This window comes from Bactrocera neohumeralis, chromosome 2 (genome assembly GCF_024586455.1).
Source record: "Bactrocera neohumeralis isolate Rockhampton chromosome 2, APGP_CSIRO_Bneo_wtdbg2-racon-allhic-juicebox.fasta_v2, whole genome shotgun sequence".
NCBI classification, from domain to species: domain Eukaryota; kingdom Metazoa; phylum Arthropoda; class Insecta; order Diptera; family Tephritidae; genus Bactrocera; species Bactrocera neohumeralis.
This window is the reverse complement of record NC_065919.1, coordinates 32,949,798-32,976,979: the sequence shown is the minus strand read 5'-3', so window position 1 is coordinate 32,976,979 and position 27,182 is coordinate 32,949,798. Positions and strand designations below refer to the sequence as shown.

At 36.6% G+C, this 27,182-nt stretch overlaps 1 protein-coding gene across 3 annotated transcripts in view; it reads left to right on the top strand.

Moving 5' to 3' along the window:
• LOC126763347 (uncharacterized) overlaps positions 1-23,866 on the top strand; it is a 43,120-nt gene extending 19,254 nt beyond the window's left edge. The window contains exons 1-8 of one of the 3 annotated variants that reach the window (XM_050480757.1): positions 443-1,005; positions 18,248-18,608; positions 18,716-18,945; positions 19,012-19,601; positions 19,671-19,863; positions 20,901-21,156; positions 21,268-21,548; positions 21,603-23,866. In XM_050480757.1, coding sequence (XP_050336714.1) covers positions 818-1,005; positions 18,248-18,608; positions 18,716-18,945; positions 19,012-19,601; positions 19,671-19,863; positions 20,901-21,156; positions 21,268-21,548; positions 21,603-22,572 — 3,069 coding nt within the window. In that variant the 5' untranslated portion in view covers positions 443-817 and the 3' untranslated portion in view covers positions 22,573-23,866. Of the gene's footprint in view, positions 1-442; positions 1,006-18,247; positions 18,609-18,715; positions 18,946-19,011; positions 19,864-20,900; positions 21,157-21,267; positions 21,549-21,602 lie in introns of those variants that run through there. The other 2 variants (XM_050480768.1, XM_050480749.1) reach the window with 2 other exon arrangements.
• Positions 23,867-27,182: the final 3,316 nt, after the last annotated feature.

The window sequence follows — 27,182 nt, the reverse complement described above, 5'->3', positions numbered from 1 at the left end:
ATACAATAAATATATGTATATATTATGTACGTACTCGATGGAATTTCCATTGTTTAAACATCGAAAATTTGTAACATGCGCACATTTTCAAAGCTGATACATTTTTTGTTACACATGATTCAAATCAATTCAGCAGAAAATTGTTGTTGTTTGCTGTACTCGTAGAATTACTCGTAGTTTACTCGCAGTTTCTCATCGATTCAAACAATCGTCGCAACGCTATGAACTGACATGATACGATTTGAGCCGAAGCCAGCCATACCGTTTACTCGATCGTGATTGGCGAAGAACAGATTGTTCGTGTTGCATCAAATCAGTGAACGCTGGCGGGCACTCGAATTGATCAACAATGTTGTCTATGATGAAGTAAATTGATTTGATTGTGTTTTTGGCACAAGTCTTTGTTCTGATTTAATCAAACTCGTTGCAGCTCTCTGATAGGCACATATAAAATTCCGAAACATATGTAAATTACAGTCTGAAATATTACTGCACTCACAGATGCATAACCATGTTTGTGAAGTATATAAAGTTTACATAAATAAGCATGTACATAAGTGCAACAAGCACATGGACGCGCGCCTTGTAGACACATCAGTAAAACAATTTGCTACACATAAATAGTACTACAAAAATAAATCCGCAATAAACAACGGCAAACAACATACATAAATCGATACAGACCACATACAAAAACTAAAGAAATGCACAACATGTTGAGTGAAAATACAAAGCTGCAAGGCTAGTGCTTCAGTTAATACACACAAATTAACGCAACATAGAGTGCAATAATCTCCTCTTGTCGATACTACCAGCGATGGTAACTTGCAGCATGGTGGACACTGTGCCCATTTCGAAAATGAATACCGCGCATGCTCGAAAGCCACTAAGCAGCAATTCTTCCGGTTTCCGGCTTTTGGACGCCGATCACTTGGAAACAGCCTCAAGCGTCAGCAAAAATTCTGTTTACAAATTAAAAATTGACCTGATGTTCGATGACACCAGGTATGTGCAAACTAAATATAAGATTTCAATGTAAGTTAAATAAATTAAAAGTTCCATATAAAATAAGAATATTCCAGCTAGCGTTAGATGGTAATCGTTCAATAGCCTTAACACTGCAGCTTCGTAGAATGTACCATGACCTGGAAATGTTTAAGTGTGATTCCGTCCTTTATCCGGTTTTTCACATTTGGTATACATTAAGGTGGGCCGAAAATAGTTTTTATTTTTTTTTCTCTTAGTTACCATGAAAATCTCATCCTTCATGACTAAAAACAAGTTCTGGTAAGACCTAAGCTCTTAATATTAATATTAAAAGGTGCCTCATCGACATTTTTGATTTCCCATATAAATAACACAGGAAATTTTGTTTTGTTTGTTTGGATTTTTAATGTACACAAACAAATAATTGGAAAGCGAGAATCAACACTTATTCTTATAGGAAATTTACCGATCTACCAAAAAGGTCTAGAATATTTTTTGGCTGAGTCAACTCATTCAAAGTTGTTCGTAGTTAAAGTCCAACAGAAAATTATAAAAAATTATTTCCACAATTTTTTATCTTATATTACAAATTAATGGCTAATAAACATTACAAATCATATTTTTCGTAAAACTTAATCTCGATTATCACTTATGCGAGAGTATAAAATGTTCGGTGACACCCGAACTTAGCCCTTCCTTACTTGTTTTCGTTCACATTGTTCTTAGGAAAACTTGTAATATTTCCTCTATGCAAATTTTGTTGTCGTAGCTCTAAGGATTTAGGAAATATGTATATTAAACCTAGTAGAGGACAGACCTTACTTAAAAAGCTGAATATCTCGAGAAGTATAAATGTTAGCGATTTTCACTTCGAAACTTTTTTATAGCAAATAAAATTTCCTACAAATTTGTCGTGTACATTTCTTCTATTGCCCCTGTCATTTACGAGATATATACAAAACAAGAAAAAATGTTAACTTCGGCTGCACCGAAGCTAATATACCCTTCACAGGTGCATTTATTTTAGTTACTATGTATGTGTTCAGTTTGCGTGGAAGCTATATGCTATAGTAATCCGATCTGAACAATTTTTTCGGAGATTACATTGGTGCCTTAGAAAATAATCTATACCAAATTTGGTGAAGATACATTGTCAAATGTGAAAGTTTTCCATACAAGAACTTGATTCCGATCGTTCAGTTTATATGGCAGCTATATGTTATAGTGGTCCGATATCGGCTGTTCTGACAAATGATCAGCTTCTTGAAGAGAAAATGAAGTTTGCAAAATTTCACAAGGATATCTTAAAAACTGAGGGACTAGTTTGTATACATATATACAGACGGACGGACGGACAGACAGGCAGACGCACATGGTTAAATCGACTCAGCTAGACATACTGATCAGATATATATATACTTTATAGGGTCTCCGACGCTTCTTTCTGGGTGTTACAAACATCGTGACAAACTTAATATACCCTGTTCAGGGTACAAAAATGCAAAATTCTTGGAAAAATCGGGCTTAGAGCACCGTACCACCTCGCCGGTGTGAGTTACGACTTTGTTGCACTGGGCACTCTTATAGAGTGAACAATTCTGAGAAATATGCGTCTAAAGTCAAAGCGATGCCATAAAATACCTCTGATCTGTAGGAATTTAAAGATAAAAACTCACGATTGTAGTGTACTTTCTATGGAAAATTTTTACAGGCCTTGGTCCAGTTCTTAATGTTAATATTAAGGGCTAAAATTTTCAGGGAATTTTATTTAGGGTATTTCCAAGGAAATTTCGTGACGGGATTGAAAAAAATTAATAGTTCAAAAAAAAAACACCCTAATGTACATATGTATATAAATGTTGCGAAATAATTCCACATACTTGTACATTACTCGTAAAATAAATACAATCAAATTTGGTATTTAATAAGTTGCATTATATGGTAGGTCATATGTAGACTCAATTAATTTTGTAATTATAGTTTATTCCTGTCTACGAACCGTGCACGAATTGCAGAATTTTCCACTTGGTGCAACGACAAAACAACAAACACACGCAGAAAATTATTTGGAATGGCTGTAAAATATGTCAGACCAAAACCCATGTTTATTTTCGTGCAATGATGTGCTGAACACAATGAGCGCGACATACTGCAAACGACATCTATCAAATACTAAAATACACACGTTCTTATGGACACAGTTATTTTGACAATGCACGACTACACGGCTGCAGGCCGACAGTTGTCGCTCTCGCTAACTTCAATATATTTTTATATTTGCCAACGACAGTAGGGCGGCAGTAGAGTTGACAGTAGAGAGATGAGGTAGGTGATGCCACTAATATGTAAAATGTAAAATTATTCAAAGCTCTAATAAACCTGACGTTATTTTACAAATAAAAACATAAAATAGCTCTATTACGAGTATATCATTTGTTATAAAAATTGATAATTTAAAGTTATAAATTTACCTATTTACTTATTTTTTGCATAAAAAATTTCACTTTGAACAAAATATTAAAATTTCATTGAAGTGCAAGGTATTAGTATGGCCACAACGAAATTGTGTACATGCAAAATGGAGAGTTGTGTTGTCTTGTGTATATGCGGCCATTGTTCTGTTGCTGCCTTCTCACAAATGTTCATGTAGAAGGATTCACAACGCCATTTTCAGCTCACTGTCGTGCTGCTGCAGTCTGTCGCGCTCATTGTGTTCAGCACATGACATGTAAAATTATAGTTGCAACCTTGTTTTAGCTGTCATTTTAATTTAGGGTGCGCCAATTCACAATAGTCATTCTCAATAAATTGACCGAATCAGCCGTTCATATATCACTAGATTCTGCAATCGGTGCTCTCTTCACCTTGCCTATTTCGGTATAAGATTTTTGCATTTTGTGTCATCGTGCAATCTTGCCAGAGCAAGAGAATCCCCCTGTTCTCAAATGATGTATTTCTGTCCTAAGCTTAACCGAAACGGCTAAATTTAATGTATTGAAGTGCAAAACATCAATCAGAGGATCGGAATTCATAATGTTAGGGATATGCGACTAAGGCCAAGGTCTAGACTAACAGTGGTTCTGGGGCCTATTTTTTAGAAAATATTCGGAGTATACTAATTTGAAACTTCGGGACTACATTATTGAATAGTTTTTCAATTGACTAGAGCGAAAAAAATTTTCAATTTCTTGAAAGTTCTAGGAGGTATAGGAGGGGGAGCCGTTAAGCGAAAGTTTATAAGCCTATAAGTGCCATAACTAAGCACTAAATTAAGATATAGAACTGTAATTTGGCAAGGGAGAATGCAGTAGCAAGGGGCATGTGTGGGCTAAAAATTAAAAAAAAGGGTATGGCACCGCCCTCAAGTTTGTTTAATGTTCACATCTCCTAAACCACTTAACTTAAATTTGTACCACTTACTTTTGGTAACTTACGCGCAGGTGGTACATTTTTGAACCACAAACATTTTCATTTATTCCAAATGACTCACAGGTTTAAAATGGGTATCAAATATTACAAAGGTTTAATGGCGCCATCATGTCAAATTTCCAGGTGCAGTTTCTCTGTTTCTACCCGTTTTATCGTTAGTGGTACTCATTTTATACCATCGGGAGTTTTGTATTGAAAAATATAATATTTATTTTGCGATCAAGTAATATGGACAAGTGCCGAAAAGACCTAAGTGATGAGGAAATCAGGATTGTGCTGAAATCCCCTCCGACTTAGAATCAATTGAGGGTGATACCGAAGATTCTGCTCATTCCATTTCCGATGCATTTGATTCCGAGGAGGATATACCATTGTCCAATTTATTTCCTCAATCAGCTTTAGAAAATAGTTAAAAATATGGAGTCACCCGATTGAATTATTTTGTTTCTACTTTTTGGAAATTTGCATAGTCAATTCATATATTTTGTGTAATTTAACGGAACAACACTCCCTAAAGCATAAGGGATTTTGGCTTGAAATACTTGTAGTTGAAGGGTTCCTATCAGAAACAGACGTAACTATGGATATGCGGAACAAGCAACATTCCACTATGTCTATCGAAGATAAAGCATCCTTCCAAGAGTATTATAAAGTTGGCAGCAGCGATGGTGGTCTGCAATTTGAACCACACCAATTTTCTAAAATAACGCTATTATTGCTGTCTTCACAAAAATTTTTGGTTTTGTTTTTTAATTGTTTATATTAAATTAAATGAATTTGTTTGTAACGAAAAAAACGTTCTTGACCTTTGAGATAGAAAATTTCTGAAATCTTTTGTCGCTTAAAGAGTTAAGGTACAATAATAAAATTCACTCAAGACAAATCCCTTAAGTATTCCTACCGACACTGTAAAAATAGATGATATGCTACCACAACTCCCATATACTACCTACCTATAATGATTTTCGTTTTCATAACAAACCTTATGAAGAATACGTCAGTCAGTGTGTGAGTTGTATATTTAACAAATTGTGTAAAAATACGTTTTGAAGTACACCTGAGTATGGTAAAAATTAATGAAATTAACTGGTCTCTTTCTGTGCCCCCAAAAAACCCCATGTAATGATTTTCGTTTCTCCTCCTGATTTAATTCGTTCAAGTTGGTTAAAATGTGATATTTTAATGAAACTAAATGGACTAATTTTCTAAAGTATGTAATTTAGCGTTGAATTAGAATAGAATTGGTCCTTACCTGGGTCTAAACCTCATATCCCTAATATATAGAATTACGATTCACTGGTTGACGTTTTCCACATTAACTCAATATATTAAATTTAGCCTCTTCGGTCGAGTTAATATCATATACATGTATGTATGTACATATCAATTTATAAATAAATAACTTACACACCGGCATTACAATTCGGCATACGATTTCTTAGGATAACGAAAATCATTATACTATACATACAGTGATTTTAACTAGTCTCGTCACCTGATCATTTATATATTTATATATAACTCTATATCTAAATGGCACATCAAGTGCTAATTGAGCCCGATAGGGCTGCACTCCTACCTACCTATATCTATCGTTTAGTTTTAGTTGATACCAACCACCGTCAGATGACCAAAACTATTATAATCTGTAGCATGTTGGAAAAAAATGAAAATGTTGATATTATATAGCGTAAGAAAAATTATAACTAGAGAATTCTAATAGTCTCGTAGAGTTATTAGTTATAACGATCCGAAAACATATCGTTGAGAATTGTAATTGCGTAAATTTATTTATGTATACGTTATGACAAAATGTGAGTCCCCTAAATATTTAACATTATTTATTTTTATGATTTTAGATCACACAGCGGACCGGTGTTCTAAGCTGCCCAAGTGAGATCCCTGTTTATTAAGTGGTTAAAGCTTAATTTATCAGAAAATCCCAAAAAAGAGTTCAAATACTTAGTTTCCCCATATATTAAACGGTCAGAGTGGATGTCTTACGATACACATTATTTGGTTGTTTGTTTGTCCTTTTGCACGGAGTTACATATTTAATGTGAAGTGCTAGTTTTTGCAAACAATCAGTGAATTAATAGACATATGAAGAATGCCAAAATTCTACCAAAGTTCTTAGCAGAAGTAATAAATAGTTAAGCCTACATAACAAGGTACATCTTTCAATTCAAATAAATTGAATACGCAATCGTCTTCTGAAGGAAATTATTGCCATAATTTTGCTTTTGCTGTTCTCACTCGTTTTCTTAAATGGTACTGAAATATCGGATAATGAATATCATACAGATTGGAATTATTGAAAGCATATTTATGAAATTTATATATCTTACTCTACAAACTTATATACATACGTACATATATGGGTATTATATGAATTCATACATATTCGTTAATACACACACATATACATACGTATGTACTTTCTCAATAAATGATAACTGCAATGATTTGTTTATACAGATATGAATTGAAAAGCCCAAATAAATGAATGTGAGCAGCGTTGGTATGAATGTATGTATACATACATGCATATGTATGTCGGTATTCATGTACAGATATATGTATGTGTAGCAGTTATGTCTTCGTAAAGACAGGTAAACACAACAACAACAGTTTTCGAACTTACTGTTACAGTTACTTAATTTCTGAACAAAGTAGAGATGAATTGCACCACCAAATTGGAATGAATACTGTTACCCACCTATTGGCTCTCGGTGAGTTTTTCATAAAATATGTATTTGTTTTCTACATACATGTATGTATAATAATCAAATATGTGTTGGTGGACATCTGGTTATGAAGTTTGTTAACATACGAAAGCCAGTTAAATTCATATGCAAGTACACATTGTACGAGTATATCTAACCATTGGTATACAGGTATACATATATTTTAATACCCTCCTTTCAAAATTGTATCACTATTGTATTGCCGAGGGCTAAACTCGGCTAAATATAAAATAATTGCGACAGTATTTGGGAAACTGTTTTACCGAGATATTAATAAGACGTAAAGCAAAGCTAAAAATTAGCAATGAATTTTGTAAAATTAACAAAATTTTTAAGAAATTGTATTTGCTTCAATTTCAAGGGAATTTTCCATGCCCATTATTAGATTATATTTAAACAAGGAAATTTGTTAACTTTGGTTAACTTTTCATCAAGGCAATGTTCCGCCTCATTCAGTTTATGCTACAACCAGTAACTAAGAAATAAAGAAATAAAGAGTTAATAACTGGTCCGCACTAACAGTATGTAACAGATTTGCATTGAGTGGTATTCTCTTTCCCAAAACTCTAAAAGTGGCTCGCTGGAAAAATATTTAATTTTGAAGGCATCGAAGCTTCGTACTATAGATGTGTTGGAAGACTGTGAAAATGTATTACATCATGTGTATTACTCTGGATCGAGATTATGTCGGGAATTAAAGCCATATTTCGATTCAAAAAATCAAAGAAAACAGGACTTAAAAAAAAAATGGAACAAATGTTTTTTTCCGCAAAATCAATTTATTTTATTCAAAATAGTCTCCTTCTGCTTCAATGCAGCTTTTTGCACTGTCCAAAAGCATGTCGAACAAGTGTTTAACCTCGTTGGCCGGTATGGCCGCCAGTATGCCGGTGCAAGCCTTCTAAATGGCCTCTACGTCTTAATAACGCTTTCCTTTCATGGGTAAATTCATTTTTCCGAAAAGGAAGAAGTCACACGGTGTCATATCAGGTGAATACGGGGAATGGTTATTGGTTGAAATGTGATTTTTGGTCAAATAATCCGTCACAAGCATCGTGCAACAAACCGAACACGTCGAATAAGACGCACCAAATGCTGCAAAACTCCAAGGTAGAATACCATATTAACGTTTTGGCCGGGTGGAACAAATTCTTTGTGGGCAATGCCCTTGGAATTATAAAAACAAATCAGCATTGTCTCCACTTTTGACTTCTCCATGCGCGATTTTTTGGGTTTCGGCTCGTCCGTCATTTATGTATGTATATCTTCACGACCATTTTGAAAACGTTGAAACCACTCGTGCACTCTGCTACGGGATAGGCAATCACCGCCATAAAGTTGTTTCATCAATTGAAACGTTTCGGTAAAAGTTTTACCAATTTAAAAAAATTTAATATTGGCTCTTTGTTCGAAGATCATTTTCGCACCGATAACACAAACAAATTGACACTTAAAACGCAATAACTTCACTTCCAAAACGTTTTTTTATAATTATTAGTGATCAATAGTTAGTAGTAACTACTTAGATCGACATAAATTGTGATTTGATTAAAGAACTACAATTACATAACAATTTAAATTGTCTATGTGTTTATGTGTAGCCCTCTGAGTACGTCTCTCTGGGCTCACAAATAAATTAAATTCGAATGCCATATTCGAACTTTAGTTCCCGACTGTTTGGTCGAAAGGTATACATACAAATATGATCATTAATGCACATGTGTAATCGTGCTAATGCGAAAACTTTCAATATTTCATTATCTTGCATTGCTTTGTTCGTAAAACCGTTTCAAAGAAAATAAACAATGGACTGAAATATGTAACTGTTAAACGTAAAAGCTCTCTCGAATATACATATGTATGTATGTGCATACAAATCTATAGAAATCTAGTATTTGGTGAAATGATGTATTGTGTGGGAATAACCGCTGAATTTAACCCAATTTATTAACCAAAGCTTCAAACAGTCCCCAATCAGTTGACTCTCACACGCTGTATCCGCAGCTAAGGTCATTATTATGCAAAACAGATTTTTTCGATTAATGAAAACTCAGAAAACATACATATGTACATACTAACAACAAACATATTTGTACATTTTGGTGTCAACAAACGGTAAAATAATCGTAGAACGTTGAGTTTTAATACACCTACATATACATGAACATGTATTATTCTCTCGGTAAAAGTTAAAGAAAGCAAAAGTGCTCGCAGAGAGAGGAACAAATAAAAAGTGGAGGCACAATAAAACTTTTCAATAAGATCTATGCGAATAGTATCAAGTGTAAAAATTATACCCTGAACATACTTTTTTTAATTTTGCCACGAAGTTTGTAACACCCAAAAGAAAACGTCGGAGTTCCTATAAATATGTACTTACATATGTAGGTACATATATGTACAAGTACTATGTAGAATGTATGTATGTTGAGCTTAGTCGATTTAGAAATTTCCGTCTGTCTGTCAGCCCGTATATACGCCTGAGGGACTAGGGTTTTCAGATATGTATCAATCTGAAATTTAGCACACGTTATTTTTTCTTTAAGAAGCTGCTAAGCCGAGATGGGACCAATATTGCATAACTGTATTATAAGCTGAACGATCAATATTAAGTGTAATATTATATTACTTGTAAGAAAAAATTTTTATTTATTTATTTAATAAAGTATCTATAGGAAATTTGGTATGAATTTTTGTCTAAAGGAGCACTGGGTACAGGTACATACATATATAGATATATACTCTATAGTTAGTAGAACGTAAGAATGCATACATTTTTAGAAAGTAAATATTTAAATATGTATAGCATATGTCTGGGAAAAAGTGAAATGTTATACAATTAGAATTGGTGGCGTTGTCAATAAATGTATTTACATATGTCAACAACATCGGCAAACATTATCTTGTAAAAGTTTTTTATAATTGTTAAGAGGCAAGATTTAGTGATTTTATATGTACATAGTATGTTGTCAATTATGATTTTTTTTAATTTGTTCATAGTTCAAAAAATCGATTTCCCATTCACGGTGAAACGAACTATGTACATATGTATGTATATACCACTCGGATAATATGTAGTAGCTTGTGTGTCAAAAATGCCCTCATACATATGTATGTATCTTAAATAAAGATTTTGCAGCTAGAAGCTGGAGTCCCACACATTGGTCAATACATATGTACATATGTGAAATATCGAAATGAAATTCAGAGCGCCTCTTTCTACTAACAATGTGTCCTTGTGCCAAAAAAAGATAATATCCGCCTGACTTTAAACCCTTATGTTGGTCGATATGAGTGATAAAGTGCGTTAAAAAAATAACGTTTTTCTATAATGTAGGTTGCGTTTATTGGAGGAAAATGTTGTAATTATATAAAATACATATAGTGTTTTTTTAATAACTGGCGTTTATTCAATACTTGCTCCAATCTCCCGCGTTTTCTATTTAGCTGAAAAATACGGTTGAAACAAAAGCTTGATGGCTTGATGACTTGTTTCTGGACACTGCCGCAGGAAAATCAACCATCAAGGATTGGTACGCTTAGGCGTGGTGCATGATTGATGGAGGAGAAGGGAAGTTATTCCAGATAGTAGGCACTCTAAAGATATCATATTATTAACGTCTGTTTGGGCATGACAACCATCTGTGCAAAGTGAGGTCCGCGCGAGCTCTCTTTTTACTTAAAACAACGGTGAGTTGATGATTCCGACCAGTGTTTAGAGATGTTCGAGCATATTACAATGTGTGTTCCAAAGCAAACAGGACTTAAAAAAAAGAACAAATGGTTTTTTCGGCAAAATCAGTTTATTTTATTCAAAATAGTCTCCATCTGCTTCAATACAGCTTTTTGCACCGTTCAAAAGCATGTCGAACGAGTGTTTTAGCTCGTTGGCCGGTATGGCCGCCAGTATGCCGGTGCAAGCCTATTGAATGGCCTCTACGTCTGCATAACGCTTTCTTTTCATGGGAAAATGCATTTTTCCGAAGAGGAAAAAGTCTCACGTTGCCATACAAGGTGAATATGTGTTAATGGGTAAAATGTGATTTTTGGTCAAATAATCGGTCACAATGATGTCCTTCGAATGTTAAATTCTGAAAAATTTTTGGTTGTCAGCCAATTTGTGCGGAACAAACCGATATATAGATGGCGCCATCAGGAGGCGCTAGATTCAAAAAGTCCTGTTTACTTTGCTTTTATTTTTTTATATACATATGTAGATATATAAAACTGCCTTGCATATGTACGTATAAAAGCCACCTACTTGACAAAAGATTTCCCAATTGTAACTAAAATGAATTTTTTAAACTGGTATCATCACTATTACTTTTATCACATATACATTGGTGTGAACAAAATAGGAGCAGCAGTCTGATATTGTAAAGTTTTAAAATGTACTGTTTTCTTATTAAATAAAATTTTTTTTAGATACAAGTATAACTATTGCCACCCAACAAAGGTAAATAAAAACAAATATTAATGCGAAACTCTAAAACCTGCAAAACAGGTTTGCCTCTTTTTGTTGACACAACTGTATAATTCCTATATGAAATTTCCGCTCTTTAATTTGTGTACAATGTCAGTATTGCCGCAACCGTTCTACTAGGGATAAAGGGATCTCTAACTTATTCCAGTGTGATAGCGCCTCGAAATTTGCGTTTTTATAACATTTTCCATTATAACCAGATCGGACAAAATAATAATTTTTCGGTATTTAAATTAAAATACCCAACATTTATTACGATTGAAAATTACTATATAGGGGTCATTTATTATATGGAGAAACTATTTAAATGTTTTTATGCTATATTATAATAACTGACTTTTGAACATTAAATACTTAATAAGGACATTATGATTGTTAGCTCTCAATTAATAAAAGTTTTTATTAATTTTCCATTGAAAACTAATATTATGACGCATCACATGGCAAAATATTTCATCAAATACATTTATATTTCGTGTTTACTTTAATTATCGTTGCTTTACATTTTATGTAGTGGACTAGAGCGAGGCAAAAAATCCCTCCGTTTGCATATTTTTTTTTAAGATTTCAACCTGGCCATCCCACGCTTCCAATTGTTAAACATCAAAACCTCCTGAACTTTGACAGCTGATCGAGTTCAGGAGGTTCTGACGTTTAGCAATTGCTCTCTCACTTCCAATGAGAGATAAGTTGGACATCTTTTTATCTCTGCATTCTGCGATGAACATCAAGTTTCGGAGGAATGTCATTGTATTTTTCACAACTTTTTATGCCCTTCCTTCCGTAAACTGCTATTCCTCTCATCTAGCCCTCATTTGCACTTTGCGGGCTAAAAATTTGCCCATCCCTGGACTACGGGAAATGGTTCCTCGTATAGTAGTAGAAGAGGTTGACGAATTGTGCAATTTCGCAAGTAAACTGATGGTGTTGAGCGCAAGTTCTTTTCCACAAATTGTATGTGCCCTAAGTTATTTGTTGTATGTGCGCCAAGTTATTTGTTGTGACAGCTTTAGTGACTGTATGCGTATGCGTAAATTTTCGACAAACTCACATTCGTTGACATTGTGAATATGTATGTTTTTCGGAAAAGAACTAACCAGGTAATCGAAGAGTATTTCCGTAAATCATTTCTGCGGGTATCGCTCTTAAATCATCTCTTCATGAGGAACAAAAACCTAGAAGGATTAGTGGGAGAACTTCGACCCAGTTGTTTGTTATGTAGCATTTTATGGTTGTTTTTTATGATTTATGCCATCGCTCGATAATCCTATTTGACGCTGGGTGATACGCGGTGATACGTAAGTGCTTGATGCCTAAAAGTCTGATAAGTTCTCGGAAAGGTGTAGATTCAAATTGTCTACCTTGATCCGTTGTTACTCTACTCGGTACTCCAAATCTAGCGATCCAATGTCTGTAGCAATTGAAATCTATAGTCTCTATCGTCATGTCTTCGAGCGGGGATGTCTCCTACCATCGGGGCGGAGATGCCCCAACAGTATGGATAACACTTGCCAGTCTGTAATGGTCCAACAATATCCATATTGATGTGGTCAAATTGTTGCTCCGGTAACGTAAATTTTGATAATGGTGCTCTATTGCGGCACTGCTCCTTAGAGCTTTGCCACGGAATGCACTGCCGGCTAAGCGGCAATCTTTACTGAAATTAGGCCACACGAATTTCTCTGCGATCAATTTTATTATTTTACCGGCGCCGGTAGTGCCATGTTGTATACATATGAGGTCGAAAGCTATTTTACGAAACGAAGGAGTTAAGTAAGGGAATTGACTGGTGCTTATATCATAAAAGATTTCTATATCGGTGCTTGGAATCGTAAAAGGTTTAATTAATAGGCTGGAATTCGAATCTAGTAAATCTTTGAGCTCTGAGTCTCCGTAAGTTTGGCGAAGTCGATAGTGCTAGGAGTATGTAAGTATGTAGTCAATATGAGGCATTGTATCTGCTACTATGTTTTCTTCACCGGGGATGTATCGAATGTCTATTGTAAATTGTGCGATAAAATCAGAATGACATATATTGCAATGGCTTGTGTTATTGAGGATGAAAAATTCTCTTCCTTCTAGCATACATACATATGTACATATGTTGTACATATCCGATCGTAAGTGCTGCATCCTGTTTGTGTTTCGGTAAGGCCGTCCACCGTCAAACTGAGTTGCGCCCTGGATTTTAGGTAAGTAGAGTTGCTTTACATATGTAGGTCGTTTTTACATTGTTGAAATACCTATTTTGCTTCAACTGTCGTTTTTCTTGTTACCTTTTATTGAGCTGAATAAGGTCATTTGCCTTTCTGCAGCGCAAGGCAAGAATCTGCGAAAACGTTTACCATACCGAGAAAATGTCGCAAATGACATGCCCTGGAAGGAATGTTGAAATTTTGAATTGCCTGTATTCGTTCTTCTGGGAGTGAGATTCCACTGCTATTTAATTCGAACCCTAAAAATTTAACTTATGGCTGATCTAGTATACTATACAACTTGAACGGTTGATAGCAAGGCCGTACTCGCGTAGATTTTCAAATACTAACTGTAGAAGATGTCGATGTTGATTCATGTTCTCCGATGATATCAAAATAGCATCGAGATACGGACAAGAGAAGTGGTATTCACGGAATATGTGATCTATGAATCTTTGAAACGTTTAACTGGCACATTAACGGGAATTCAAACATGCCAAATGACGTTGTGATTGCTGTTTTTGGTATGTCGTTTGATTCCACAGGAATCTGGTGGTAGGCCCGACGCAGATCATGTGTTGAAAAAATTTCGCAATCTTGCAATGAATGAGTGAAATAGTGCAGATGTGGAAGGGGGTACCTTTCAAGCTCGGGGGCAGCGTTTAGTTGCCTGAAATCCTCACATGGCCTCCACTCGCCGTTTTTCTCCTTCGCTATGTGTAATGGGCTTGCCTATGGGCCGCCACAGATGAAGTGTGGAAAAAATTTCGCAACCTTGCAATGAATGAGTGAAATAGTGCAGATGTGGAAGGGGGTACCTGTCAGGCTCGGTGGCAGCGTTTAGTTGCCTGAAATCCTCACATGGCCTCCACTCGCCGTTTTCCTCTTTTGCTATGTGTAATGGGCTTGCCTATGGCTGCGCGATGGTCAACAGATGCCTGCGTTCAGCAAAATTTGTATCTTGACTTTTGCCAATTTACATTTCTCTGAAGATAAGCGTTTCGGTTTGGAAAAAACTGGTGGTCATTTGGTGACGATGTGATGCGTGACAGTGTGTTATGGTTTTTTGACAGAAAAATTTTCTACGGTGATGTCTTTGAAATCTCTCAACAAATCCTGGAATGGCTGATTTTTGTTAAGGCATGGTAAACTCAAAACTACCTTTTTATTTGTTGATATTGAACAAAGTCTGCTGATGTTTGTAATGAGTTTGAGTTGTAGTAGGTTGACTTCTAAGTTAAAATGCGATAGAAAATTTGCTACTATGATGGCATGTGACACGCGGCAATCATAACATTCCAGGAATATTGGCGACGTAGATCCAGATTAAGAAACATAACTTTTTCGTAAGTTGTTATGATGGACCTGCTGTTCTTTTTGTCGGGGTGTCTGCGATGTTGTTGCGTCAGTGAAATTACATTAACTTCAACTCCCATGTCGATAAGAAAGTTCATTGCGGATTCTTTGTCTCGAACAATTAAGCGGAGTTTTTGTTGTTGAGCGCAGGGACTTCGAAATTTTTCTAAATCGTTACCAAATTTTGTTGTATCAGCAAATCAAACCATTCGAGTTGTTGTTTTGTATGCTGGAGCGTGACGGAAGACGATTTCTGCTTCGTCTTCTAGACCGACGATGGAAGCTATCTCTTTTGTGATCTCAGATAATTGTTGTTTGATGCTGGATTGATTGTGTGGTGCTGTGTGTAGAGTTTCGACCACGTGTACAAGCGCGCATACACGAGCACACAAGTGCGTTCGATCGGTATGTGTGCGCTTGCGGTTTATCGTGTATGGGCTTGTTCGCGTACCGATCCATGTTCGCGAAAATGTTTGATTTTTTACGATCGGTGCGCGAACATGTTTATCGTGTATGGCGTTGTCGGCGCACAAAATCTCATTTCTCTCGTGTCGCCGAACAGTGCAAGTGCAAGTGCAAGGAAGGGCTAAGTTCGGGTACAATTGAACATTTTATACTCTTGCAGCTTGCAAGAATTAAAACCAGGGAAATACCTGTAGATGTAAAACGTCAACCAGGGGATCGGAATCTAAGAAATTGTACATATACATATACTCTATATAACTAATACACTGGCCAAAAATTCGGCATAAGATCTGTTAGAAAAACGAAAGTACCTCACATACAATCAGCAATCATATGGAGTAAAGTCAGCCGGATGTTCGAAAATTTTTGTAATTATTATAAGGGCATTGGGTCAAGTTTTCGCTCAAAAATATCCATTTTAGGCACTAAGAACACTGTTATGAGCAAAACACACTTTGTAATTTTTATTGAGATAACTCAAATATTGGCCGATATATGCAGCCTAAAGTCACCTGGAAGTTCGAAAATCTTTAGTATATTAGGTATATGGGGGCTCAGGGAAGTATTGGTCAGATTCAACCTATTTTTGACCTGAATTTCAATTAAATATCTCAGACATTGACCCATATTTTCAAACGAAAGTCAACTATAGGTACTGCGGTCCACATATCCGGTTCCTATGGGCTTGAATAGGTTTGGTTGGATGTGGCCAATTTTTGGTCATAAGGTGGCATATTTTAAAAGCATTATTAGAGGGAAGTTTAGTCCCGTTTTATTAATTGCTTCTTGATTCGTGTACTGGTAAGTAAAATAATCAAGTGGAATTTAAAAGTGTAATATATGGGAAGTAGGCGTAGTTGTTGTCCGATGTTGCTCATTTTCACAACATAACATAGGAATATGAAAACAATGGTACGTACCAAGTTTGGTAAATGGGTAAGTCGAGTCCCGAGATATGGAATTTCACCAAAACGTAGGCCACGCCCATCGTCCAATTTTTATCACGGTGCCTATAAAGCCTTGTCATACCATCCCGGCAATAAGTTTTAACGTCTGCATTTAGTTATTGATTTATCGCACTTTTTGCAGTTTTGAACAGTACCGTTATATGGGGGGTGAAGAGGGTTTTCATCCGATTTCATCCATTTGCAAACTATCGGTAGGAGTCCGTCTGTGCAAGCTGTACATTAAGTAAAAATCGCCAAGAAAAGTGAAATCAGACCATAGTCACGCCCACTCGCAATATAACGGTCTAAAAATCGGACCATAACTGTTAAAGCCACCACATAAAGATAATGTGGATCTTAGTCTTTAGAGAACAGAAACTCATAGCAAATTATTTCCAGTATGTCAAAAAGGGATTGAATCGAATGAATTCTTCTCCTAGCCGCCATATACCTAATTCAAAAATTTTCGAACTTTCTGTTTACTTTATACCGCATATATCGACCAATATGTGGTGTTTTTAAATGAAAATCAGTAAGTGTGTTTTACTAATAACTGTGTATACGTATATTAGGGCCTAAAATGGATAAAATCGAATAAAAACTTGCCCTGACCCCCATATAATTAATATATTGGTGATGGTAAGTGTACCTTAATGAAACTAAGGAAGCTAATTATTTATATGTGACATGTTAGTAGCATATGGTATTGCAAAATGGTTAAAATTGGTCAATACGTCCATTGGTCTGCATTTACATACCTAAAATACAATTTTCGAACTTCCGGTTGGCCATAACGAATTACCTCCACTCCCATAAATTACATATAATCATTTTCGTTCGTTTTCAGGGTATGAGTTCATGTTTTCGAGTATACCTGAGAACTGTGTGTTTATCTTAAATCCCTAATATAATGAATTTCGATCCTCTGGTAGACGTTTACCGCATCTACTCAATTTATTAAGGGATCGGCTTAGTGTGACTAATCGGACCGATTTTGTTTTATACATTCTTGACGAATACAAAATGATTTTTTTATGTTTATTTATTGGATGTATAATAGTTAAATAATGGTTAAAATGACACGCAAAGACAGAAAAGGTCCTGTACGATGTCCGCGATTGCGGCCCCATTTTTGTTCTAAAGCAAAAATTTCAAAAATTTTGTTAAGCTGTAGAAAAGTCGCTATCGCGATATGGAAGTTTTATTTTTTTTGTTTGAAATTTGACAAAATGGCGGCGGTTTGAAAAAAAGTATCGACCGTAATAATTTGAATTTCGATTTAAAAATTTTAGAGAATGTTTATTGAGATTCCTTAAACTTATTCTCTTCGCAACAATTTTTATTATACAGTTTTGCCACCAGTGTTTCTCTGGATTTGAACTCTGCAAGAGTATAAAATGTTCGGTTACAGCCGGACTTAGCCCTCTCTTGCTTGTTTAATATAAAGTTTTGCTACACCTGAAAGTATTTCCCCAACATTATCAAATTGCGATAGTATAAAACGTTCGATTACATTTAAACTTAGACCTTCTTTACTTGATTTGTGTTAACTTACTTACATTTGTGTTAATACGAAATACCATAAATCTTATGATTAAATTCAAATATTGATTTGTCTCTTTATACCACTTTCTGTAGATCTCTACGCAGCAATCGACTTGATGACACCAGAGGATCACATCGAACTCGTTCCATAATCATGTATGGACGAAGTGAGTTGGCAAGCACAGGGCAGAGTGCTCGATCCATTACAAGTTTGCTGCAGGAATCTACCGAGTCGACGAAAAACCTTGCAACTTCCACTAAAAAAGATGTGCAACGTATGAGTAATAGTGTTCAGGAACAAATCGAGCAGCTTTTTACTGATGTGGCTAAAGATGCCACCAGCAGCTTTACAGTTATATACTTGGGCTCATTACCGCTAAAAGATAAAGTAACTAGCCTTCAAGGGCTTCAGCCACCTCTTCGTGAACTTTATTTAAAGGAGTTGAATACTAAGGTATTTGAATACATATATGTACATACATATATGTAGTTAAATATGTATATAATATATTAGTGAATGAAATAGACTAAGCGAGAATTCATTTTATACAAATCATTTAGAAAAAGTGCTTTGGTTTTCTGGAAATCTGTACAACTGGATTGCGAGTTAAAATTAATGCTAATTATAACACCAACACTCAAAGTGAAGAGAATATCACTCCATTTCACAACATAGCAGTTTGGTCCGCAGTGAAATTCGTTGTCTCAGATAGTGATGGCGGTGCTGCTTTTTTACCGTTGATTACAGATCCGGACAATATTGACAAAACGTCCTTATTTCGTCCATTGGAGTAAGAGAATAGAAAATTTAATTCAGCGTTTTTGACTTCATTAAAAAAATATTATTTATTTTGCAGTGGCAATGAAAAAAATCATGTTCCAAATAATGGGCATTCTCCAATTTTTGCAGTCGTTATGCGGGCCCCCGGTTTGCCAAAGGTTCTAAAATGCCATGCATTCATTTGTAAAAGTACCGAAGATGCAATTGTTATCGCTGCCACATTGTACCAGAGCTTAATGGCCCACGTAAATTCTAGTTCGCATCGAAGCACTAAACGACGTACACCACGTAATCAAAACGGCGTTAGTTGTATAAGTATTGCTAGTAGTTCGGCTCGAACGGGGTCAAATTATTTATCACAATCCCAAGCCTTATCTAATGGTCGGAAAAGTTCCCTGCGTAGTTCTAGTGAAAGCATGGGCGCCGCAGAAATTGCTACACCTCCTAGATCTGGGCGGAAAAAGCGTGGTTCCAACAGCTTTCTTACTTCTAGCAATAATGTTATTAACGAGACGGAAACTACAACTGAAGAACGAAGACGTAAATCTCAAAAAAGTAAACGTGCCCCTCCGGTTCCTAACAGTTTACACTCTAATAACTCTGTACGTAACATAGGTAATCAAGCTGGCATTGCTCTCAAAGACGCATTTTGTGATGGTTGTGGAGGTAATAATATTAGTAACTTTTTTTTACTTGTAAATTCGATAGCGAGTGCTTACTATTCCGAAATTTTAGGTGGCGGCTTCTTATCGGTTGCGGATTCATTGGGTAGTAACTCTAACAGCGTCCTACGTAACGATAATAATGGAGATATACTAACGCGCGTGGCAATACCTCGATCCGGTAGCTTCCTAAACACGGGAGGACTTACGCGGTATAAATCAAGAGCTGCGCGTAGACATTCTGGTAAACTAGGCGGAGGTGGTGGGTAAGTGCCATTTCATTTTCTACTCAAGTAATTACACCGCTTTTTAGAATATCAACCTAAACCATTCTATTATGTGATTGTTTCTTTCTCAACTTAACACCTGTTCAAAGTAACAAAATTTCATAAAACTATGGCAAAGTCATTATAAAGTTCGTGCCACTCATTTTCACCGTCGCTGTTTCAAATGTTATTAGATTCTTAAACTCCTTCCTTTTATCTACTTTTACCACAGTAATTGGCACAGAAGGTGGGATAATCATATACATATATATTTTGTGCACGAAAATCAAACAAAAGTTTTATAATTCCACAATTGACTCTGTAGATTAATATTTTCTTACTTTTATCCTTCTTCACCGCTTACGCGATTATAGCCGAGTTAACAACAGCGCGCCGGTCGTTTCTTCTTTTTGCTACGTGGCGCCAATTGGATATTCCAAGCGAAGCCAGGTCCTTCTCCACTTGGTCCTTCCAACGGAGTGGAGGTCTTCCTCTTCCTCTTCTTCCCTCGGCGGGTACTGCGTCGAATACTTTCAGAGCTGGAGTATTTTCGTCCATCCGGACAACATGACCTAGCCAGCGTAGCCGCTGTCTTTTAATTCGCTGAACTATGTCGATCTCGTCGTATATCTCGTACAGCTCATCGTTCCATCGAATGCGGTTACTTTTATCCTACTATACATATAACCTCAAAACTGGGGAGTTATTTGATTTCCTTTAGACTATGGCAGTTTTTACGCATTTGTCCATTTTATGGCTTATCAGAAACGATTCGGTCATTATGAATTAGTATTGATGAAAAGGTTTTAAATGTTGTTAAAACATGTGCACAAAATCTAGGATCCATTTAAATTTACTATTGAATAAAATAGTACGAGTATCTGTATGTTAGATGCATACAAACTTGCATCCCTCAATTTAGGACCAACCCATTATTTTCTCATTTCTTTCTCTAATGTCTACTGTTTTGGGCATATGTGGTGTATAATTCTTGATCAACTCCCTTAGTATTCGAATTGTTTGAATTTTATTTCTAGTTCACCACTTGGTTTCAGCGAACTGTTTAATGAATTCCGCTTGCATGAAAACCTTCATTCATTGGACGAAATTCTTTATGCCATAATTGACGCCGATGGTATGTCATTCAACGATCTTAAGCCAATCTACAAAGAATTCCTTATGAAATTGGCGGTAACTCTCACAAAGGATGAACTCTTCCAGCGATCAAAGAATATTATGCGGCGACAAAGGAAAAAAAAGTTGAAGCATCGAAGTAACGCTCCAGTAACACAGGTGATTACAAAGTACTTTAAAATATCAAAGAAACATTGATTATATTCGTGCATTAGTTTACATTTGTTTACAGATACATATGTAAATATCATTTATGCTTATCTATTTTAGAAAAAATCCAAAACGTTTATGTTTGGAACGAGGAGTTTAAAAAAAGTTCTCCACTTAGGCCAATTTAGATCTTGTCGCGGCAAACCAATGTCAAAATTTCCCCCGAATAAAAAAGAAGAAGTCCAAAATCTCAGTAAGAGTAGAGCGCATGCAGTTAAACCATCCGTCACAGGGCAGTCAAATGACCATCAGCGGATGCGAGTAGCAACCAGTGGTTCGGACGTATCGGTGGTGCGCAAAGACAACACCCTTCGTGGGCTAAATAGAAACAGCAGCAGCGGGTACGTAGCAGGTCCTAGAAGTTACTTATCAGATTACAATGATTGCAATTGCAGCTACGTGTCTTGTTCCGAGTGCAGCTATGATTCAGAATCATGCACGTGTACATCAGCGGACCGATGTTACTGCAGTCTACGAACGGATCACGTCGACAGCAGATTACGCCACAAAAGTGAACGAAACATTATTACGTCAAATAATACAACTAGCATCAGCAGACGAAATACAAATAACTCTTCCGGAGGTAATATTAATAGGGATTCCTTAATATCTTGCAAGTCGGATGAAAAATGCTACTGTTCCATGGTGGAAGAAGAGAGTGCTTTGCCCGTGTGTGATTTTACAAACACACATTCGGATACTACGTGGTGTGATACTGATAGTTGTGTCAGCACTAGCAAATGTTATTGCCAACGCAGCCAGCGTGATCGTCAGCAAAGATCTATTCGTGGTGACACGAGCACTCGTTTTTCGCACAAAGGTAGGACTAAAAGTCGAACCACCGCAGAGAAGCTAGCTTTGGATTACGAGCTCTTTACGATAAGCAGTAATGGAAAGTCGGTCCAACCACATGAAGCTTTAAGTGTAAAAAAAAGTGTAGAAGCAGCTGCTATTTTTGCCGATATGAAACTTAGTCAAACAACTGACATTAAAAGCATGTGTCCACCACCTTCGATTAAGTCTAAGACTAGTTTATCGGTAAGAAGTGCGCGCAGCGAGCAAGGAAAGAAGTTTGTTCAGTCCGTAAAGAAGCGTGATTCCTCTAGTATCGATCGACGGCACAAACATCATAGTACCGGTGTTTTATCGTCGAGTTCATCCCAAAAATCTCATAGCGCTGAAGATTTATTGGGAAAATTGAGAGCAATGGAAAAAAACTCAAAATCAGAATCGTTGAAGAGTGCTCGCGACAAAGGTCAAACTTTGCTTACAGAGTTTGAAAAACATGGCAGTTTGCATTGTAATTATCAGTCGATGCAAGCTGTGAATGCCTCTTTGGAAGACACTTTAGGGTATTTGCCATAAATCGAAGTTATGATGTATTTAAATAAACTTCTACGTATATTAATATTCATTGTACATATATACTTATGTAATGGAAAAATTCAACTTCTTTGAATTTCGCTCGACACCTCTAAGAAGGAACGATTGCGCGAGGTTCAAACAATTGGCTTCTTAATTTTGTCACATAAAAATATGTGTTTAAATTGTTACTGTGAGCAAAAATAGTAAGGCTTTTAAATTTAAATTTCGCGTGAAAACCATTTGTCGAAATATTTTTTTCCTAGGCTCGTATGACTATGACATCCGTGCACACTTTCACAACGTAATAATCACTAGTGTTAGTCTTTCTGAAGTACATAAAGTTCACTAGGCGACTTTTACGATGAGTGAAATTATTCAACAAAGAATTTCCCTTAAATTTTGTGTTCAGAATTAAATTTCTGGTGCCGAAATGTTCAAAATGTTGGAAAAGACCTTTGGTGATAATTGTTAGTCGCTAGCAAGAGTTTTTGATTGATATAAATTATTCAAAGAAGCTCAAGTGTCGTTGACGACGAACCACGTCCAGCACGGCCATCACCATAAACTGATGATCAACACCTCAATAAAATAAAAGAATTGTTGCTTGAGCATCGACGATTAATAGTTCCTAAATTTTTTCGAAAACCGCGTCTCGTTAACGTTTGTGAAACAATGTTTTCCGACTACCAGGCTGTCAAGAAAAAGGTAAAAAATCAAGGTTATTTTGCCAGTTTTCATCGATTATCGTGGTGTGATGCACTCCGAATTCCTTCCAACCGGCCAAACTGTCAACAAGGAATTCTATTTGAGTGTTTTGCGTCGTTTGCACGTAGCTATTTGTAAAAAGAGGTCGGAATTGTAGGTCGACAACTCTTTGTCCCATACTGCATTGGTTCTTCGTGAGTTTTTCGCCAAATTTTCAATCACTATCGTGCCGCAACCACCGTATTCGTCTGATTTAGCTCCGTGTGACTTCTGGCTGTTCAGCAAACTCAAACGACCGCACCGGGTAAACAGTTTTGAGTCAATTGAAGACATTAAACGTTAATCGATACGCGCAATGAAGACTATTCCGAAAAGTGACTTCAACTCCTGTTTCGAAGATTGGGGACAAGGGAGATTACTTTGAGGGGACGACATAGACTTTGAAGAACATATTAAGAATTTTAAAATGATGAACAAAGTATTACTATTTTTTGCTCATAGTAGTATATTATGTGTATAAAAGCATACTATATATTAATGTAAAACGTTAAATGTATAATAAGTAATTAATTAGTAAGCACATTTAAGACAATTCTCTACAGAAGTATTCAATTTATATTATTTTTGTATTTATAAAAGTGTTATACAACTTTAAGTTGAGTTATGAGTGAATTTATAAATGTTTGGAATTAAAGTGTATTTAAGGTTATAATTTTATGTGTGCGTATACATATATCTATACATAAAATACAAGAATATCTGGCTAAGCATTCTTTCAAACTACTTATATCGAAAAACCTTCATTTCGCTTCGCTGTTTCTATGCAATAAATTGGAAATAAATGTAGATTTTGGGTTTTATTTTGGACTCAAGTTTTTGTTCAAATGCAAAATATAGTTTGTGCAATTTGAATGTATGAATATATCAGGAATAACATTTTTATTAATGAGTATGGGAAATTATTTTTTTATTACTTAGGAGTTCTGAACATCACAACGGTGTTTTTAGTTGTCAAATGGCGTCTACCTAACCTAAGATATACCTCAAAAAATAAAAAACGTTAAATTGGGTAGAACCGAAGCTTTAATATCCTTCCCAAATACAAAAGATACGATACAAGCAGTTGATTTTGGACAACAACCTATTCCAAATTTCGTGAAGATATCTCGTTAAACGAAAAATTTGTCCATACAAGCATTTGAGTTAGATCGTTCAGTTTTTATGCCAGCTATAGGCTATATCGGTCCTATCGGAGTGATTTATTTTACGTTCGATGATCATTTATATATATATTCTAAAGGTCTCCGGCGTTTCCTTTAATGTGTTACAAACTTCGAGGCAAACTTAATATATCCAGGGTATAAAAAGCAAATAGTGCCTTGACATGCGAAATCTACCCCATACCTTATACATATACTATATGCAGTCACCCACACAAAATTAGATTAAAGAAAAACTAAAAGGATGGAGTCATGTGTAGAAGTTCACGCAAATAAGGAAAGTTCTCTGATCGTCATTCACTTGGGAGTGGCCAGAAACGATTCTTTTACATATGGCTCAAGCAGCTCACCACTTCCGGTCTTTGACCAAGTATCCTCTGTGTAACCTAATAATATCCGTTTGATGGCGAGCTAAAGTGAGAGGGCGAAACATCCTTTCCGCAGGGTTGTGCGCTGGGTTTAGGACCCACCACATAAAAAACGCACCCAATGAAAAGTACAACAATCCTCGGATGAGAGACCCCCATTTTGATGACGACCATGGCAATTATGGATTACGATTTGAGGGCATGCATCTGGAATGTCCGGTCCCTTAATTGGGAAGGTGCCGCTGCCCAGCTGGTTGATGTCCTCGTGAAAATAAAGGCTAACATCACCGCCGTCCAAGAAATGCGATGGACGGGACAAGAACTAAGACGAGTAGGTCCTTGTGGCATTTACTACAGTGGCCATATAAAGAAGCGCAAATTTAGTGTGGGATTCGTGGCAAGAGAGAGACTCCGTCGCCAAGTACTGTCGCCGAGTACTGTCATTCACCCCGTCTAGCCACAATCCGCATCAAAGCGAAGTTCTCCAACATATCGCTGATCTGCCCCGCGCCCCACGGAAGAGAAGGACGATGTGACCAAAGATGCCTTCTTTGAGCGCTTGGAGCGCACCTACGAGAGCTGCCCCCGTCACTCGGTGCTACCTCGGACCACTATCTTGTTGCAGCTAAGATTCGCAACCGTCTCTGTGCAGCAAAAAACGCACGCCAACAAACACAAGGAAGGTTCGACGTCGAGAAGCTGCAATGACAACAGACAGCCGAACGATTTTTTACTCGACTTGCACTCTTGCTCTCTGAGAGCACTCGTCAAGATTTTGGTATAAGGGAACTGTGGGACGGCATTTTAAGCTCCTTACGTACAGTTGCAACCGAAACCATTGGTTTTCGGAAAATTCCAACAGATCGTACGTCGAGGAGTGCCGCGTCGCAACGGAAAGAAAAAGACTGTCTACCTCGCAACGTTACGATCGACCACAACACGTGCGGGATGGGATAGATACCATGAGTTGAAGAAGGAAGCGAGACGCATTTGCAGACAGAAAAAGAAAGAGGCCGAAATGCGTGAGTACGAAGAGCTTGATAAGCTGGCCGACAGGGGTAATGCTCGAAAATTCTACGAAAAAATGCGGCGGCTACAGAAGGTTTCAAAACCGGAGCATACTCTTATAGAACCCCCAAAGGTGATCTAGTCACCGATGCCCAGAACATACCAAAATTATGGAGGGAACACTTCTCCAGACTGCTGAATGGCAGTGAAAGTACAACGCCAGGAGAAGGCGAACCCGATTCCCCAATCGATGAGGATGGAGCAGACGTATTCCCGACCATAAAGAAGTTCGAATAGCAATTACCCGTCTGAAGAACAACAAACGATTGGAATTTAAGTATGCTCTGCCCAATCCACAAAAAGGGACCCCACAATCTGCGCCAACTACCTTGGGATAAGTCTTCTAAACATCCCGTATAAGGTTCTATCGAGCGTATTGTGTGAAAGATTAAAGCCCACCGTTAACAAGCTGATTGGACCTTATCAGTGTGGCTTTAGACCTGGAAAATCAACAACCGACCAGATATTCACCATGCGCCAAATCTTGGAAAATGCCTGTGAAACGAAGATTGACACACACCACCAAAAGCTCCGTCAGTATCGGGAAAGACCTCTCTGAGCCATTCCATACCAAACGAGGTTACAGACAAGGCGACTCCCTATCGTGCGGCTTCTTCAATCTTCTGCTGGAGAAATTAATTCGAGCTGCAGAACATTATCGATCAGCTACAATCTGTTATAAGAGAGTACAGCTGCTGGCGTAGTTAGATGATATTGACATCATTGGCCTCAACACCAGCGCCGTTAGTTTTGCTTTCTCCTGACTGGACAAGGAAGCAAAGCAAATGGGTCTGGCAGTGAACGAGGGCAAGACGAAATATCTCCTGTGTACAGATTAAGACAGTCTTTGCTTAAGTCTGTACTGTGAGAGTTCACTTTTGACTCTGGTTTTCTTTATTAAAATTTCTTCCCTCAATACATTTCTTAATTCTAATTTCTTAACTATGTATATATGTATATGTGTGTATGCTTAGTGTGCATACACATGTGTAAATATGTATTATATTTTTATTGCATTTTTCAGATACCAACGCATTGATATTTTATAGTTTTTTAGATTAGTGCATCTAACGCACTTATACACATACGTACACACGCTTGATACTTTCTTATCTGTTGCTTGTGTGCATTAATATTTCGAGTATGTATATTTTGTATTTTAATATTAGTATTATGTATACTCTAATTTATGAGTTTTCTTTTATGTGCAATGATTTTCACATTTTTATGAGCAAGTCTCATATTACAA